Here is a 17,548-nt window from a genome sequence, read left to right on the forward strand (position 1 = left end):
AATATATATTTGTAAACTGAAAATATATATTTGTACATGTTTTTCAAAATGCAGTGCTCAGCAGTTGTTCGATGCTTACTGTATTACAGTGCTGTCAGAAACAGTAGCGACACATTTTACAAATACTTTTGTATTTCATTACACTATATACATTGTCGTGCAGACTGTCATTTATTTATTTTTTTGTTTTTGATGTTTTTATTCCACTGTAACAATGTCAATGAAATGTCAGAAGTTTTAAAGTAAACTTTACAATGATTGAGAGGTTTAATGCCGACCTAATATTTGGTTCTTACGAAACAGATATTTGGCAATAATGACATAGATCTAATCTTTCTGATGGCCTGAGTACAGAGAATAAGAAAGAAAGAAAGCATTTATCCACTGTTTCCCCCGATTATCTAGAAAGCTGCTCTCCCTCCAGTTTCCTGGAGTTCAGGATCACAGCAAAGTGCAAACACGCTGCCTTAACCTTCATGTAAACCGATATATCTACAGTGAATTACCCCCATCAAACAGAGCAGCTGCCCTCGCTGAAAAGCAGCTCTGACATTGCCACCATGAAGGAACACTGAATGGAAAGAAAGGGGGAGAGAAACACACATCATTACTGCTACACTCACTGCAAGCACTGCATTTACATTATCTGCAGCTCGTGCTGTATCATGTTCAGAGGCTCCCGGAGGTAAGGTATGACATCATTATTACGATGTGATTGTTTTATTGTTCCTGTGTCACTTCTAAGTTGTCTCAGCTTACTGCACAAAGCATGGCTACAGCATTTAAGCGTTCAGGTCTCAGATGTGGAAAGCCTTTCACTCAAGCCAGCTTGCAGCACTAACACCCAGGACTGAAAAGCTGCACTACCAGCTCACCCAGGCTGCTCGTGCTTTTCCTCAACTGTCAAAGACATTCAGAAGTACATATAATAATATATCTTTCATTATGAACTCAATTATCCTGTATAGAGGTTGTTTTTTTTTTAAATCAATTTAAGAAAAGGTACTGTTATTGTGCCTTGTACACTTTGAAACTAGCAGAAAATAAAGCACCATTACTCTCTCCGATCGTGTTCTGTGTTCTGTTTAGTTTGTTCAGCTAAAGTTTCCACTGTTTTCTATTGAATTGTAAATTGAATTAAAAAAAAAAAAGTTCATTACATTTTTCAAACTAAAAAAAGGTCAAGTTGATCATATTACTGTAAATAAATATACCACGGAAGAAGAGAATTAAACAAAAGAGGAAAGCACAGGCAGATTTGACAGAAGAAACGTAGGCAGTAAATAAAATGAGAGAAAATTAATCTATACATAATAACACACACACACAGGGCAGGTGCCACACTTACCACGTCTGAACAAATACATTCCAAGCAGCTCTTAAACACATGCAAGGACATTTATAACAAGCCCTTTCCCCTCTGCAATTTAATGATATCTTTGCATTAAAGAGAGTGCAGATGGTTAGCAGTAATAAGCAGGTAAAAGCACACTCGGACGGACGTGCTACAGCCCGATGTGTTCATTTCATGCAACTTTTGCGTTTGACAATCTGTGATTAATTTGTTCCAAGCACGGCTCCGGCTCCCGGCTCTGACAGTTTGAAATGCCGGGTTTCTTTATCCGTATCGCTGCTTGACACGCCTTAGCCTGCTGCTTTTGCTAGGACCGCTGTTAATTTGTAATGAACTGGCTTTTCAGAAGGGGGGGGGGGGGGTCCCTTCATTTTTAATTCTGTCACTGTCAGCTCCTTTGAGAAAATGACAAGTTTCCTAAAGTGCAGTTACTGCCAAAATGACAGGCTGATAAGAGACCTGAGACAACAAGCTTTGTGTAACAGAACTCTGTGTTTCCACAGATGTATTACCTTGCCTGTCATGGGGGAGAAAGTTTGCTGCTCTACAAAGTTTCAGCGTATCATATGGTAGCAGTGACGTAGGAATACCTGTCATGCTACATGTTTATAATAATAATAATCTTTATATAGCGCCTTTCATAGTGGACCACCATCACAAGACACGAGACTAGGGTGTGTGTGAACTATGCATCAGCTGCAGAGTCACTTACAACAACGTCTCACCCCCAAGACGGAGCACAAGGAGGTTCGTTGACTTGCTCAGGGTGCCACAGTGAGTCAGTGGCTGAGCCGGGATTTGAACCGCTTGTAACCTCCTGGTTACAAGCCTGTATCTTTAACCACAGGACCACACAGCCTTCTAGAACTAGAAGAGACCATTATGAAATCCTGGGAGTCTTAATTTAAACAAGCAAGCTGTGCCACTTTTAGTTTTTTTTTTCTTATTAAAACATTGAAGGCAAAAGTGACCCCCTCCCTGTTTTCTTGGTACAGTTCATAGTTACAGAAGCAGTCCTTTAATCACATCCCCGCTGTTCCTATTCAATAATTTAACGGTCCTGGACATTTTTCACTCTCTTTTTTTTATTTTTCCACCTTAAACTGCTTTAGTTTGAACTGAGATCTGCTGCTTTGGGTTATCTTTCCCCCTAACAGAAAAGCAGTACAGAGGTGTGCAGTGTAGAGTTATTCAAACAAATGAGAGAGAGAGAAGAGAGAGAGAGAGAAGAAAAAACAACAGTGCATTCATTGGAACTCAATTTCAAAACATCACTTCGGGGCGTTATGCACCTCCTCCATCATACATGTTTAATTGTACGAATTACGAACTGTAGTAGAGAAAATGCAAGAACCATTCAAAAGGCTAACAATTAATCCGGATCGCTACACAGCGCCTCTCTGAAGCCATAATTAATAAGAATCGTTTTAGTAAGAGAGGGCTGCTTTAAATAAGTCGAGGATTTAAAAACCCCACAGTCGATAGCTTCCACCTCAGTTCTTTTGCATGTCCAAGACCAGGGTCTGTAATATCTGAAATTCAAACACTGTAGTATCCTTTGCTGTGTTTAGCCGAGTCCTTACAAAAGAAATGGTCTCCTGAATGTGGCAAGATTCATTTTCCCTTCACAATTATCTGTTCTCAATCACTGTTAATGTTAGCTTCATCCACAGACAGGAGACTTGAAAAAGAGTTATCGGTGCCTTTAATGAAATAGTGAGAGTCGAAGTCCTTCTCCATAGAAAGCGGTTCTTAATTTCCAAGTTGTTGGGCTTTATTAAAGCTCATTACCATTTCTCTTTTAATAAGTGCTCTTTAAAGTCATTACCTGCAGTGAAGTTACAGACTGAGCTATTAAAAGGTTACTATAATGTGAATAATGGCCTCCCAATATACTCAAGTTAATTACTATTGGAAACTGGTTCTAGTTTAATTTAATGCTGAACCTTTAATGAAGGATCTGCCAGAGCAGCAAAATTGACACAAAAAAATGTATTCATGGGCAACAGACCTATTTATGTCTCCTTCTTTTTCAAAGTGATAATACCGACGAGTCTCCTTTTACTTTGCATATCAAAGCTGGATGTGTACAGCATGACTGTAAGGTGTACTGCGCTTATCAGCCATAACATTCCTTTGTGTCTGCAGTCACCCAGAAAGGTTTTTAAAGGTGATTATATATAACTTGCAGGATGAAGACTTAACCTTTCTGAATTATACAATCTCAAATAATTCGATGTTCATTTTGGAGGACAGAGTGGTGTTTTTTTCTCTACTCTTTGGAGTAGAAGGTGTTGTGATCCTGTGGGATATGATTCCAACCTGTGAGACCCACACAGTCAGCAGATGTGAAAGACGTTCCAAAATACTACTTATCCAGTCTCCTGGGTCTCACCTTCTGCTTCACATGCTGCATTAACGTGCTGGCATCAGGGGCGACGGATCCCGTTTAATATCCTAAGCGTTTAACCCTTCGCAGTAAACACATTTGAACGTTTACCCGTCAACACAGCGGGAGCGTTTGCTACCGATGAGAAAAGGCATCATGCAATTTTTAATTAATGTATATAAAATTCGTTCCCCTATTTAAAATTTAGAAACAGCTTTCTAAAAACACACACCCTTTAAAATAAATCAATATAAAAATTGATAGTAGCAACAGAAGTAGTCACAGTGCCACGTTTATGTTCAGAAAACAGCAGCCCTTACCGAATGCTTTTAAAACTAATAATAATACAAAGTAAATGCCGTATAACTATTCCTGGTGTAGCTGTACAGTACCTTGCATTGTTCCTGCTTCCAAGATTTAAAAAAACAAGCTAGCGAAATGTTATACCAGCAAGTGCTGCTTACATAAATCTTAAATCTAGTTTAATTCGATCTTAGTTCTTGCATCTGACTTGGGTGCACCACAATTTGATTACCGCAACCGTACTTTTTAACTGCTGTCAGGAACGACCGAGCCTTCTGTAAACATCTGCCAGAGCACATGCCTGCTTCCTATAACACCAGCCTTAAATCAAACCACCGCAATGAATCTCTATCTGACACTAATACTTCTTAAACTTCATCCACACAATTAAAATGAATTGCAACTAAATCCTACAGAACAAAATCACGTTAAGCTGTTGTCTACCAACTTATGCTTCGCCATGGACCAAATGTTTCAGTTTAACAAAAAAAAAAAAAAAAAAAAAGCAGTGTGTGCTGTACAAAACACAAATCAGCGAGTTTAATCACGACCAGATAAGCAGCTCTTGGATGTATGTAGATGTGACATGCAGGCACGTACGACGTGCAGGTGCAAGCACTGTAGCCCTGTTTCAGCAGACAGGCCTTCTATACATTATATTGGTGCAGAAAATTATGAGCAGAATAGTTGCATATCCACTGTATATCCACCAAAACATCATGTTGAATTCCATTCCGCAGGGGTGCTCTTGTTTATGTTCGAAAACCCACCTGTCTCCTCGTACAAGAAAAGAGCACAAAACCTACAGGATTTACTGCGCTATCCCCCCGCCACCCACCTTGTTCTGAGTTCGCTTTCTCATCTCTGGGTCTGAAGGATTCCCGGCTGCTGTTAAAACAGAAACAGTCCCTGAAGAGGTGTGAAACCCTTCTGGAAACACCTAGCAAATAAGGCAAAAAAACCCTCGAGGAACAAGAGTCATGCAAAAAGGCAAGTTTGGAAAAATAAAACTGCCTATTAAAAGCACACACGTCCACACTCTGACCACGTCTCGCCCGAGATACCAGTGGAGAACAGCTTCATTTATTTTTACATCAACAGACAAATTCTTGGCTATCTCATGTCATTATTTTATGAAGATAAGCCCACCCACGCACAGATGCATTTCGTGATCAGTAACATACATCTCTTTAAAAAGTTTCCAAGTTATTGTTTTTGAGATTTAGGATGACAAAACTGTATGCTTCAAAAAAACAAAAAAACAAAACAAAAAAAAACACCACAACCTTTGAGCATATGTGCTGTTCTGTTGTTGAATTTCCAACCTTTTAAAATTATTTTCTAATACGTTTAAATCTGACCTTCTTTGTAAAACCTATTCCCGTTTTGCAACGCTACTGCGTAAAATGCAGAACATTAAGCTAGTTTTAATTGTCTGTTAGATGTACAGCATAAAGGCGATACTATGAAGACTAAGACTACTTCTATTGCCACCACCAACGCTGCTTCATTTGGGGAACCTTATTCTGCTGTGAGCAAAGCATCACCATGAAAACAAAGACCATGGTGTGCCACAGATGGGAAAGATCTTCAATTATTCCAGCTCTCACAAAACACGTCCCAAAGATGCACATGCATGAAACACATTCATCCTCATATTACACAATTAGGACATCTTAAACAAGAGCCATCTGCAGGAAGCGTAGTTAAGGCACGAGGCATCCCACAATGCAGTTGAAGGCGATTAACCGCTAAGAGTTAATTGCCACAGCATTCATATTAATTTCGACTGCGGGGTCTGGCACTGCGGAATATCTCCCCAGGTAACATTTAAAAACAAAGTTTAATTTAAAAAAAAGGAACTGCTTCTATCAACACTTATGAAAATTAACAGCAAAGCAATTAGCACGCATAAAAAATCTCCTTCATTCTACTGTAGGCCCCTCATTAAAACTGGGACTGAAACGCTCATAAACTAGCACACGTTTTCTCGGTCACGTCATGCCTGACAGAACAGCCGTGTCATCAGTATATCTCTTGCCCTCTGGGTAGAAGCAGCTGATTGAGAGAGTACACAGTGCCTCCTCTTCTCCTCTATAATCGCTGGGACCGACACTTATAAGACTCAGACAGCAGCTTCATATGGAGATGCTGACGGGTCGATGTCAGGTTTCTGCTCCTCACATTGACACAGGGAAGGTTAATTATCGGGAACAAAGCGAGCTGGCCTGGCCAGCCACAACACGTTGCAAAGGTCAGGCCACGGGTGAAGAAGCAAATCAGCATCATGCAGAACAATTCCACAACTGCACTGAATCTGGACAGAGAACAGTGCTTCATACCTACTGAACTAGGTCTTTTACTGAACTGCATTTTACTGTGCCTGTTAAGATTACAGGAAAACAGGGGCAAATCAACTGATCTAAACAATGTCGGATCTAAATACTGCCACTGTTCAAATATGCACTGCAATTAGAACCATACTTATTACTGATTGTATTCAGACAATCGGTAATTAGATGCACCCCTGTTTACATCAATTCAGTTGACCCTGGTGTCTATTCGTTAATTAATGTTTTAATCTAGACAGACAGCGTTACGTCTTGCATTATTCTTTTTGACTGTTGTTATTTTACTTTGCCTGTGCGTTCTGAAGATAGAAACATGACAGTCTATTCACAGAGCTGAGCCATTTAAAAGCACATTCATACACAAAAGAAACAGATGTCGTCTCATTTTCAGAGGCTGGAATAAGTGCGCTAATGATGACAAATGCACAGCTGCTTGAATAAATGCTTCGTATGGCAAATCAGAAAATGTTCGTGTGACAAAATACATTGAAATTTAAAACATAAAAAGTTATATGGAGCGGAGCCTAAAAAAAACAAATATAAAAACTTTTCGCAAGCCATTTTGGTCACAGCAACTGGAAAACATTTCAGCATAGCACTGTGCCGGTTAGGGTATTTGCAGAAAACTAACAGTGCCATGAGGAAGGTGAGGCAGATGCAGGGCTCCTACGAGGACCTTCTCTATTCTTACCCAGGAACGAAGTGTTTCCTTACAGCTAAACCCTTTTAACATCACTTCAGATCAGCAAAACGGTGACAGCTGTACAACTGATAAACGCGATTGTTGTCAAGCGGAGTAGGATAACATCCCTAGCGATATTATCAGGAGCTTGTCCCAGCTGACTCCTGTCTTCTGGCATCCGGGACATTTCAACGTGGCAATAGTAAGGAGACATGTTTAGCAGGGAGCGCGCTGTGCTGTGTTTTGCACATAACCTAGAGCGCAGGGGCTCCAGACCAGGCTGTGAAAGCACGTCTGCTTCTCTACGCTTCACCCACCTTGCCGTCGAATTTGGAATACTCGTTGAAAGGGTTGTTGAGCTGCTGCGGGCACTGTTCCAGTCGCAGAGACAGCGTTGACGGCTTCCCGCAACCCGCTGGCCTGTCCTTGAAGTCCTTCTTCTCAAACAGCGCGCCCATGTCCTCTACTGCAGAGCACATCGAAAGAGGGAAAAAAACCTCTTAATTGAAACAGAAAATACGCCCAGAATACCGTATGTGGCTGTTCGTTAGTTTTTTGTCTTTGATTTGCAATCTTCGGTATTAAATTGTGATTACTGTTCTAAAGGTGCTACAAATGCCACAGTGTAGCTGTTGAATTAATTGTGGAATGGATTTGGTTCTGGTTTACTTACAGTGAAGACAGACAGGGCTGGGCAAGCTTCTTCTTATAATAGCTTACGGAGAAAACTGCTTTAAGGTGGTATTCATAATCTCAGAACCTCTAAGCGCTTAACAGAATTAATATTTACTACAACAATCCAAAATTACTACACCAAACACTGGCTGTTTTTTGAGGGACAAAAGGGCTTCTGGGGGAACACTTTACAAATATTTATTTCCTTATGATTGTTATATTTGGTTTTTCAAGAACGTATGGCATTTGGAGACCACTTTATTTATTTTATTTTACTTTTGGAATGAGAATATCCACACGTCTTGTTCAGCGTTGCCAAACATGAGCCCCTGCATCTCTCAGCTCCATTTGGGGAGTTTCCAGAATAAATCCAAACTAAACATGGAAACCAAAACAAAAGCGAACATTCAGCCGAGTAAAACACATACCTGATTGTGAAGTGTTCCTTTCCTTCCACTGGATGTTTTTGCATTTAATCTGGTTCTGTCTCTCTTTTCTAAGCCTTTCGAGTCTTTGAGCTGCAAAAAAATAAAAATAAGACTGATCATAGAAAATCCACGTGCATCTAGCCCGCTTCGTACATTTCACATTCAGACTCGGTTTGTTATCAGATTAACATCCCAACAAGGTTTACCTTACTGGATAATTGTAAAGAACACATTGCAGAGTGCGATGTCAGCGGGGGATAGCACAGTGCCAGGGGGGAATTTCACACACTTTGGTTTCTATTTTCTGACATCCTTCCCCGTCGACATTGCAAGGGTTCTTCAGAGCAGCAAACAGCAAGCTCAGTCGCCTGTCTCTGTTCAGCGAGACCTCAGAAAATTCATTCATTCTCTAAAGAATCTACTGTACTGACACAGCAGGCAGGAAGGTCAGAGCAGCTCGTCACCCTGCTCTTCCGCAGCACGTGCGCCACGGAGACGGCACAAACAAGGGGCAAATATCAGCAAGTTAAGACACAGATTTAAACCCTTAAAAAATCGGGTTGAGTTACTCGTACAGTAGAGTGCAAATTTACTAGAACCTCAAGATTCACCATTTATATCCTTTCTATACCTGCCTGCATGAAAACCTCTGGGTGTGAGGTTTTCCATTTTCGGTCAGCAATCATTGATATAGAAACAAGAGGCACTCGTGTGTGAAAACGTCAGCCAGTTTACTTGTGTCCATTGCAGGAGACTGAGATGCCCCAGATGGTTACTTTTTTATTCAAATTCACCCTTTCCCACTCACACACTGTTACCTCATTTAAACCTGCCTTTTGAAAAGGATGCAACTAGTAAACTGCGGATTTAGTGTAACGGGATGACAGCAATGAACTCATTGACAATCCCTGAGGCGAGGTGGTGACCTACAGTAAGGGTGTGTCTGGATTAGCGGATTTGGCAGGGAATGACCACGTTACTTTTTTCGTTTTTAAAAAAAAAATGAAATGTACCCAGCGCTTCCACGCCACGGTCTTTGGTTAAATCGCATGAAACATAGTAGCCAAAGACTTTCAGGTTTGTAAACATTAAAACAGAAAGAAAAAGTAATGTCTACACAAATATGCATCCCCCCCCACCTTCCTGTTCATGATTTACTATTGGCATTAAAAATCATAAAGCATTTGTAGATATATCATAAAGATAATATTAACACAGGGGAGAATATTAAAATGTAAGCCTCTCTGTGATGAATAGGATGTTTCAATGTGTAAATCATTATTAATGGTCCTAGAGAAATGCTAATGCACAAGTGACTCAAATGAATTTTCAGACAGAGAAATAAATAAAATGAAAAAAAAAAATTATGGAGATGCACGGTATTTAAAAGAAAAGGGAAACTAAATCTTTCAGTGGAATCGTTTTTTAAATTGTCAAAAAACAATAACAATAAAAACACACAAAAACTTAACCCAGCGAGTGTCATATCTTTAATTCATAATTAACAATAACGTTTCAGGTGTTCTGCGGGAGCTGCTTTGAAAACCCCAGCGAGGAGCTATGATTAGAAGGGCTGTGCTAGGGGTGTGTACAGGAGCGCTGATGCGTACACAGTTTGGGGTAAATGGGCTCATGATTTGTAATCTGCTACTCAAGCTGCATACCTGGCAATGTATTACATATGCAAGCTGCACCTCCCTGCTGCAAGTCTCCCATTGAGAAAAATAGCATTTCATCTTAGTTCTCACTAAATGGGTCTTACTCTTAACCAGTCTCTGAAGAATTAAGGACTGAAAGAAACTCAACAGGTTTCTGATTTATGGATCATGCTGCAGATTACCTGATTTTATAATGTGTTACATCCTACCAGTAACATAATACATCACAAATTGTTTTTGTCAACAATTTATGACACTATTTATCATCTGATCAACGTGGTAATCTGAATTACGGTGTCACATCTGGCATTATGTCAATAGAGCCGCTCTAAAATATGGAAACCAGAGCTATTCAGGATACAGTGATTAGCAGCCAAGTAAGATGACCTTTGCATGAAATATACTCACACAAGAGTCACTCCGGGAAACTTTAATCATCAGAAAAGCGGTCGTAAAAAAAAAAAAATGCGTTCCGTTAAACTTCAGGAGGTCAAGAACGGAGCATGGAAAACATTCAAGATCACAGAACCTGATAATCCTACGGTATTGGCTTACCATTCTAAATTGGATACCATTCTCTGTTTGCAAAAAAAAAAAAAAAATCCATGTTAGGGAAATTAAAGGTTTTGCAATACTGTATTATTCACTTATTTATGGCATTACATACAGTATAAACAGTAGTTTATTTATTTTATTTAAATCCACGTTACAACGCAAGAGGTAATTCATGAAGGATTCCTAGAAGCCTTGTAAGAATTGCAGTGCATCAGATCGATTCACTGATAGTAAACTGAACCAACCAGAACTGCAGTATCAAAACACTTTCTGGCTTCTGCACAGAGCTGCACCATTTCTTTCAAAAGTCTTTCAACGAAAAAGACACCAGCTGCATCAAAGACAGGAAATATTTCTGCTAAAGATCACTCTGTCCAGCACAAGGAGGGGACATTTCACATGGCTGTTGTTATTTTTACATTTATTTATTGATGTTTTTGTTTTTTTGCTAATTCACTGATGGTGAAAAGAGAATGTCTTTAAAAGGTGGACATAAAAAAAAACTGAAAAATATTCTTCAATTTAGCATCTACTGTTTTTCAGGTAAGCATTTAAAAATTTACGAGCATTTGTTGGATAATAACGCTACAGAAGATGATCAATTTTGAACACGACAACGCAATTCTGTTCTGCTTCGGTAAACATTACGTTTAAAATCGTGAAACACCTTGAAATACCTATTTTTAGACCAGCGTACCTCTCGCCCACCCCTCAGGTTTGAAGAGCGTCCCTGATCTTTCAGCTCTGTCTTGACATCCTGGAGAGACAATCACTGCATTTTGCATTTCTCAGACAATTGTGAAAGACTACTTCTTGATTGCTGCAGAAAAACCAAGAAACCAGACACCACAGGAAGAAAAAAAAAAAAAAAAAAAACCACGCTGCCAACCACTGTGCACCAAACTGAACCCCTGGTCACCCTGCGCAACCCTTTCTGAGGGGCACCTTTTAAATGTCCCACCTCTGCTTGAAACTCAGTTAAGTATATTTTTGAAATGATCAAGAGCTGACGTTAAATAAACCGTTCCTCCCTTATATCTGCATGAACAACTGCTGTTAGTAAACCAACAGGTTGCAACTTATTCATGCTGTGATAAGCGTGATCAGTCGAGAGCACGTTTACTGTAGCAGTGGCCGGATTGAGCCAACTCGCCGGCACCTGGTCATTCCAATAACGTACCTAACCCAGAGGTTCTCAGAGCCAGCCTGGAGGTTTACCATCACAGTCTGAAATGTGCACAAATGGTTTCCAGAATGCATAAAGAGTACTGCAGAAGCCAAGAACCAATAAAGCCAATTCTAGCCTTTTCTAAGGGCGAAAGGTCAATCAATACTAATACAGCGCGTAAAAAAGTGCCAAACACAAATCAATCTACAGTACCCCTTAGCTAATGATCCCGTCTTCCAAACAGTGCATCAGCAAGCGAACGCAAGCCCCCCCCCGCCCCCCCCCCGAAAGCATCGAGAGGTGCTGCGCAGATTCAGGAGACACAGAGAGCGTCAATGTCCAGTTACCCGTGTTTGATCGTCTGCGGATCCCGAAGTCCCAGCTTGAGGTAATGTCGACGGACTGGGAGAGGTCGCAGCCCTGAGTGTCCACGCCCTGCGTGTCCGAGCCAGCGCTGCCCGTCACCGAGGAAGGCAGACACTTCTCCAGGTCCACGTCGTGGTCAATCAGCACCATCTCGCACATGCCCGTGTCGTCGCTCGTCACGTGTGACTGCCGGATGTGGGCCAGGATGATGGCCGGGTTGTCCAGAAAGGCCATTCCCTCAATGAATCAGCCGGTGCTTCTCTGCGTCTGGGTTATTTTCTCTTCTCCATTTTGCAGAATGCTTGCCTTCCTGCACAAAAAAAGCAAAGGAAAAAGTTTTAACGAGGTTTTGCCGGATCTTTTAACTTCTGTCATCCCCTTTTGATGTACCTAAAAAGCAGAACAGTTCATTAAAAAAATTCGCTGGGGAGAATAGAGAAGAGTTTAGATGAGATTTTATTTTCAGTACAGACACAATTCTTTTTTATTTTTTCCATTTTGTATTTTACACATAGTCCTGCATGGATTTGATGGTGCCTGGTCCTTCTCATTGAAATTATACTGTGAACATTTTGAGGAGATATATTAATAACAAACCGGTTAAGCGAACCTTCCTCTGAAGATTTCTCTTTCTTTCTAAGACAGGAAATGCTGACAATCACTCAGCTTCTCACTGCACCGGGGCCAGCAGCGTGTGATTAATTTGCAGTCACTGTAACATCTGGAGGACAGGCATCACCTTCTGGGAGAAGAACTTAGAAACACTACCCCCTCTCCTTCATCCCACCACAGCCCCTTTCCAGGCTTTCACAAGATGTTTATGTACAATTGGAAAGCACTTTTACTTTACAATTTGAAATCCTCTGGTATTTCAAAAGAAATTAATCCAATGCACATGGAATTGACAGTTGGGAACCTTTCTCCCAACATCAACGCATGCAGTTTCCCCAAATCAAAGACTGCTGCAAGAATCGCGCCTTCTCTATTAAAAAAACAGTCACAACACAATCAGAAAGTAGACCTGGAACCCTGTGCATGCTTTTCCATACGTTCTCAAGTGACGAAGACTCCTTCCAAATCAGTTCACATGGAAAAATAGCCAAAGCCAAACAGCCTGATTTTTAACACAAGTACATTCAAATAAAAAATATAGTATCTTACTCGTATTACTGCTGTGATACACCTCAGGGATGGAAACAAGACTCCTATTGCATAGCAGTTTCTACCAATGCAGGTTTTAAAATGAGCTTGATTAGCCCCAGTGTCTGGGTAACAAGCTCAGGTGTGTCTTATTAAACTCCCAGTGAAACCAGGACTGGATCAAACTGCTATGCGACAGAGGTCTTGCTTCTATCCCTGGACACAGCAGCATAGCATACTGGGAACTGAATGGGGTTCAAATGACCCAGGCTCCCCCCCCCCACACCCCCAAAAAATCACCCTCCCTGCTCTCCGACACGAAGGGAGTCACAGCTCAGAACCTGTTTAAACGAGCTACCTACTGAAGGGACCTTAAAAAAAAAAAACACGTCTATAAACTCCCAATCAAAAATGATTGCTGCCCCATCAATGTGTCATATAAATGTTGGCATGCTAATTGTGCATTTAGAACATTGCTAACGGTTTGTTAATTTACCTCCCATGCTATTATTGTGCTTGAAATATCTTAATGTCTGCCATGACAGTTAACAACATGCTGCAACAGATGCAGGACTTTCACCTTTTGGCTGGGTGTGTTCGGACTTGAAGCAGCAGCTATTAAGAGTGGTGCACTAACCTCGTGTTTTTATTTTTTTACCTAGCGGCCGTAAGGATTTACCACCACACATCCTTCAACAGAAACTGAATGCAACTGACACACCAGAAGCGACGGATGTCAGATTTTTTTTTTTTTTTTCAGCCAAATGTTATCATATAATGATGACAGGCCACAGGAAAAAAAAAAAAAAAAAAAACATATTGGCCCTAACTTGGTTAGAATCTCCAGGATGCTTCAGCTCATTTCCTCAAGTCTTCATCGGAAACAGGAGATAGTCCCGTCTCGCAAAACCTCATCCAGGATGTATCACAGACAGTGCAATGCAGGAGCACGTCTGCGATGCTACTGTGCATTCCTTACCTGCAAACATCAGTCCAGAAGTGTGTTAATACCTAGAATTTACGCCCCCCCCCAATCCATCCAAAATACAGTCAAACTTGTTTGACAACTCAAGGGACTGTGAAGTAGTTTTTTTTTTTTTACATAAATAATTTACATGAGAAAAATATACTGCACAAGAGTTAACAGTGGTCAGCATAGACACTACAGTACAGGCTGCCTTTAATACTGCTTTCTTTCCTCCCCATGTACTGTACTCTAACAATAACAGTGAATAACAGTGTAAATAAGTACGCGACAGGCGTCTGTAGCTGAAAAGATTTAAGGAGTACCCCAGCATCCCCATTGATAGCTAATCTAGAGGACCGCAGAGGAAATAAACACCAGATACACGCGGCTAATAAAACAGAAAAAAATACCACTTGAAAGTGTCAAAGCCCTTACTGCAGCCCCCATTGAAACTGCTGCTAAAGCATGCTCCTAGCGTTTGAACAGCAGTCAGTGTTGACAAAAACAGCTTTCATAACAGCCATAAGACCAACAGAATCAACGGCTATGTATCTATTTCACAATGCATACAGTAGAGCGTTCAAAAAAATAATAATCCTGTTTAATAATAATAATAATAATGTTTTAAAATATCAATCTACAACTTGATAATGTAATGCATGCCCTCCTACTGCTGCATGTAGTCGCAAGACCAGGGCATTCCTAATGTTCTGGCTTACAGGTTGGCATTGTGGCAAGCAGGCTTTAAAAAAGGGAGAGGAATTTTGTGTCCCTATAGGGCCAGAAAAAAAATCAAAGCATTTGTTTTTAATTTGTCTTTGTTCTGTTTCAGTAATAAAGAAGGGAGATTTGATCTGCGATCTATTGGTATCGTGATCAATGTTGGGATGTTTGGGAAACTGATCCCGGAGATAGCATGCAGTAATGCAAAGAATTGCATTATAGAAACAGGTGGTGTGCGACATTAGCTACATGATCCGATATTACCCATTGTCATCATCAGCCTAGTCTCCTAGGGGCTCTGCTCTCTCTCTCTCTCTCTGAAGAAGGGTGTTAGGAAAATGCACTGAAACATCATGACTTAAAACATAAATTCAAACCATGATGCCTGTGCAAAGCATTCTATCAGTACAGACGAATGCTAATCTCTCCTAATTAACAAGCTAATTAGGTAATTACGGCTTTGCAGAGGGATGCCTAAATGAAATATGACAACACAGTCACTGCTTTATATGACACCTGTGGGTCTTTTGAGCTGTCACTGCAAAAAGAGCAATATCAATTTAAACAGATGACAAAGTGTTGTCTTTTCCCATTTCAGCACAGTATGGGTGCACCTGACAGTCTGAGCTGGCTTCAAAGACTTCATTTTATTAGTAGTGATGGGGGGGGGGGATAACTTTCAGCTTTAGTGTTTGATTTCTTTACAGATGCTGGACTTCATTTTACATCAGACATGCATCTTTGGTCTATGAACTTGAGATCCCTCCTTCTAAATAAAGCAGAGGATGCTGGAAAAGACGCACTTACTGGATTATAAAAAATATATCTTTAAAAAAAAAACTACAAAGGCTGTTTCACTGACAGCTCATGCAAATTAAATACAAAATTAGAATCAGATCACTTCATATTTATATAAAAAAGGCATATAATCCCTACCATATGCATTCAAAAAAAGGAGACTTATTGAATACGAGTTCAAAGCACTGATTTTTTTTTTTTTTGTTGAGGCGCTAAGACAGGAGTGAGCTTTGACAAAAGTCGGGGGGGGGGGGGACCCCACTAAAAGAGATTTGGACAAGTGAAAGAAGAGCAATACATGACTGCTGAAATACAAAGAAGCACGTCTAAATACTTGAGCTCAAATATCTTTCAGTAAGGTAGTGTAACTTCCAAGACTCTTAATAGAAGTGGCTCAGGCATTATTATCGGTCAGTATTGTGACAAAGTAAAGTTTTACCGTTTAAACATGTGAGGTTCCTAAAAGTTTGAGGGGTCTTCAAGGATGAAAATCAGAGCCCTACTGCATATCAGTTATATCCAGTCCAGGTTTTACTACTTGACTAGCCACAGTGCACCAGTAACAAGCTCAGCTGTGTCTTATCAGTCACACTAAAACCAGGAATGGATCAAACTGCTATGCAACAGGAGTCTTATCGCCATCCCTGGGAGTCTTGAAGGGAAACAAGACTCCTCACGCTTTTAGTAGGCGGCTGTGGACAGCCGTCTATCTGATATAAGCTGTTAAGAAAGCATCTGTCTATCTTCTAAAGGTCTGTGCATTGAGCCGCCGAGCTGGTTTTAATTTCGTTTCTCCACAAGGCTGTGCAAGCCGTGCCCACTGCATTCTGAACCATCTTAAAACACAGGGGATGAAAAGACAACACGCACAGAGAGACACTTACTATTTCAGCGCCAAGATCTTAAGATTGCGCGACACCAAGTTACGAGTGTGTTTTTGTTTTTTTGTTTTTTTAATTCCAGTCCTATGAATGTGTCTTAACACCAGGTACATTAAACACTGCCAACTTGAAACCAAGCAAAACAGTGCAATTCTCTCACAGACAAACAAACCAGTATGTTGTAGTCTGATTGATGGGGGGAAAAAAATGCATTTGTGGTCAGAGAAGTGAGTGGAAAAACATGACGTGTCTTAAACTGTCCCGGAATTATGGGGCCACTCGGCAACCTTACTTGATATTAATATCAATTCAGTACGGTCCGACTTGTCACCGCTGTCTCTTTCTTTGCTCGTACAACCCTACCATAACGCTTTCAGTTTTGAACCGTCGCTTCCGTAAATAGCATATTATACCCTGCAAAAGGTCCTCTCTCTCTCTCTCTGGTTTCGATCAGTGTAGGTCACCACAGCCCTGTCCCAAACGATGCGCATCATTAGTGAACCCGTTTTACCCGCACCATCACCAGCATGTTTACCCCTGAAACGGTAGCTTGAAGGAACGGTTATTATAAAGGCATTTAGTACGAGTCACACTGGCCTTACAGAAACAGTTTTATAAGGGCCTGGATAAGGAGCAGCAATATATTGCTTACCATTGACAAACATACGATGCAGCGTATTCCTGGAAATTGGCAAACAAGCATGTTGTTTAGAAATTGATAACGGGTTTACTTTTTTACGCATTGATTAACGAAAAATCTATATATAAACCAATATCCCAATGTAATATAGCTTGACTTGAGGAGGTCTGAATGCAGCGCATACTCATGATGAAACTGCAGTGCGGTCAGTGCTAGCCCCGCTAGGTGCTAAGGCCTTGCCCCGGCACCGGGCTCTGCGTGTGCGCAGCCTGGTTATTATTTTGATCCACATACCGTATCGCATGCCTTATCCGAAGCAGGGAGAGAGCCGAGAGAGGGGCGCGGTATCAGCTGTGCATATCCCAGGCACAGCCGCGTATTTACACTCCGGTTGCACAGCTAGCTGCTACACTCCATAACAAACCTATTTCCTCTTTTTTTTTTCGGTCTATCTGCAGCTCTCTCATTGG

General features: G+C 40.8%; 1 protein-coding gene across 1 annotated transcript in view; it reads right to left on the reverse strand.

Annotated features, from left to right (window-relative positions):
• The window catches only part of LOC121306677 (target of rapamycin complex 2 subunit MAPKAP1-like), a 49,272-nt gene extending 31,724 nt beyond the window's left edge, over positions 1-17,548 (reverse strand). The window contains exons 1-5 of the mRNA XM_041238508.1: positions 17,373-17,548; positions 11,911-12,239; positions 8,183-8,272; positions 7,397-7,545; positions 4,885-4,986 (exon numbers count right to left, since the gene is read on the reverse strand). Coding sequence (XP_041094442.1) covers positions 4,885-4,986; positions 7,397-7,545; positions 8,183-8,272; positions 11,911-12,163 — 594 coding nt within the window. The 5' untranslated portion in view covers positions 12,164-12,239; positions 17,373-17,548. The remainder of the gene's footprint in view (positions 1-4,884; positions 4,987-7,396; positions 7,546-8,182; positions 8,273-11,910; positions 12,240-17,372) is intronic.

This window comes from Polyodon spathula, chromosome 49 (genome assembly GCF_017654505.1).
Source record: "Polyodon spathula isolate WHYD16114869_AA chromosome 49, ASM1765450v1, whole genome shotgun sequence".
Lineage (NCBI taxonomy): Eukaryota > Metazoa > Chordata > Actinopteri > Acipenseriformes > Polyodontidae > Polyodon > Polyodon spathula.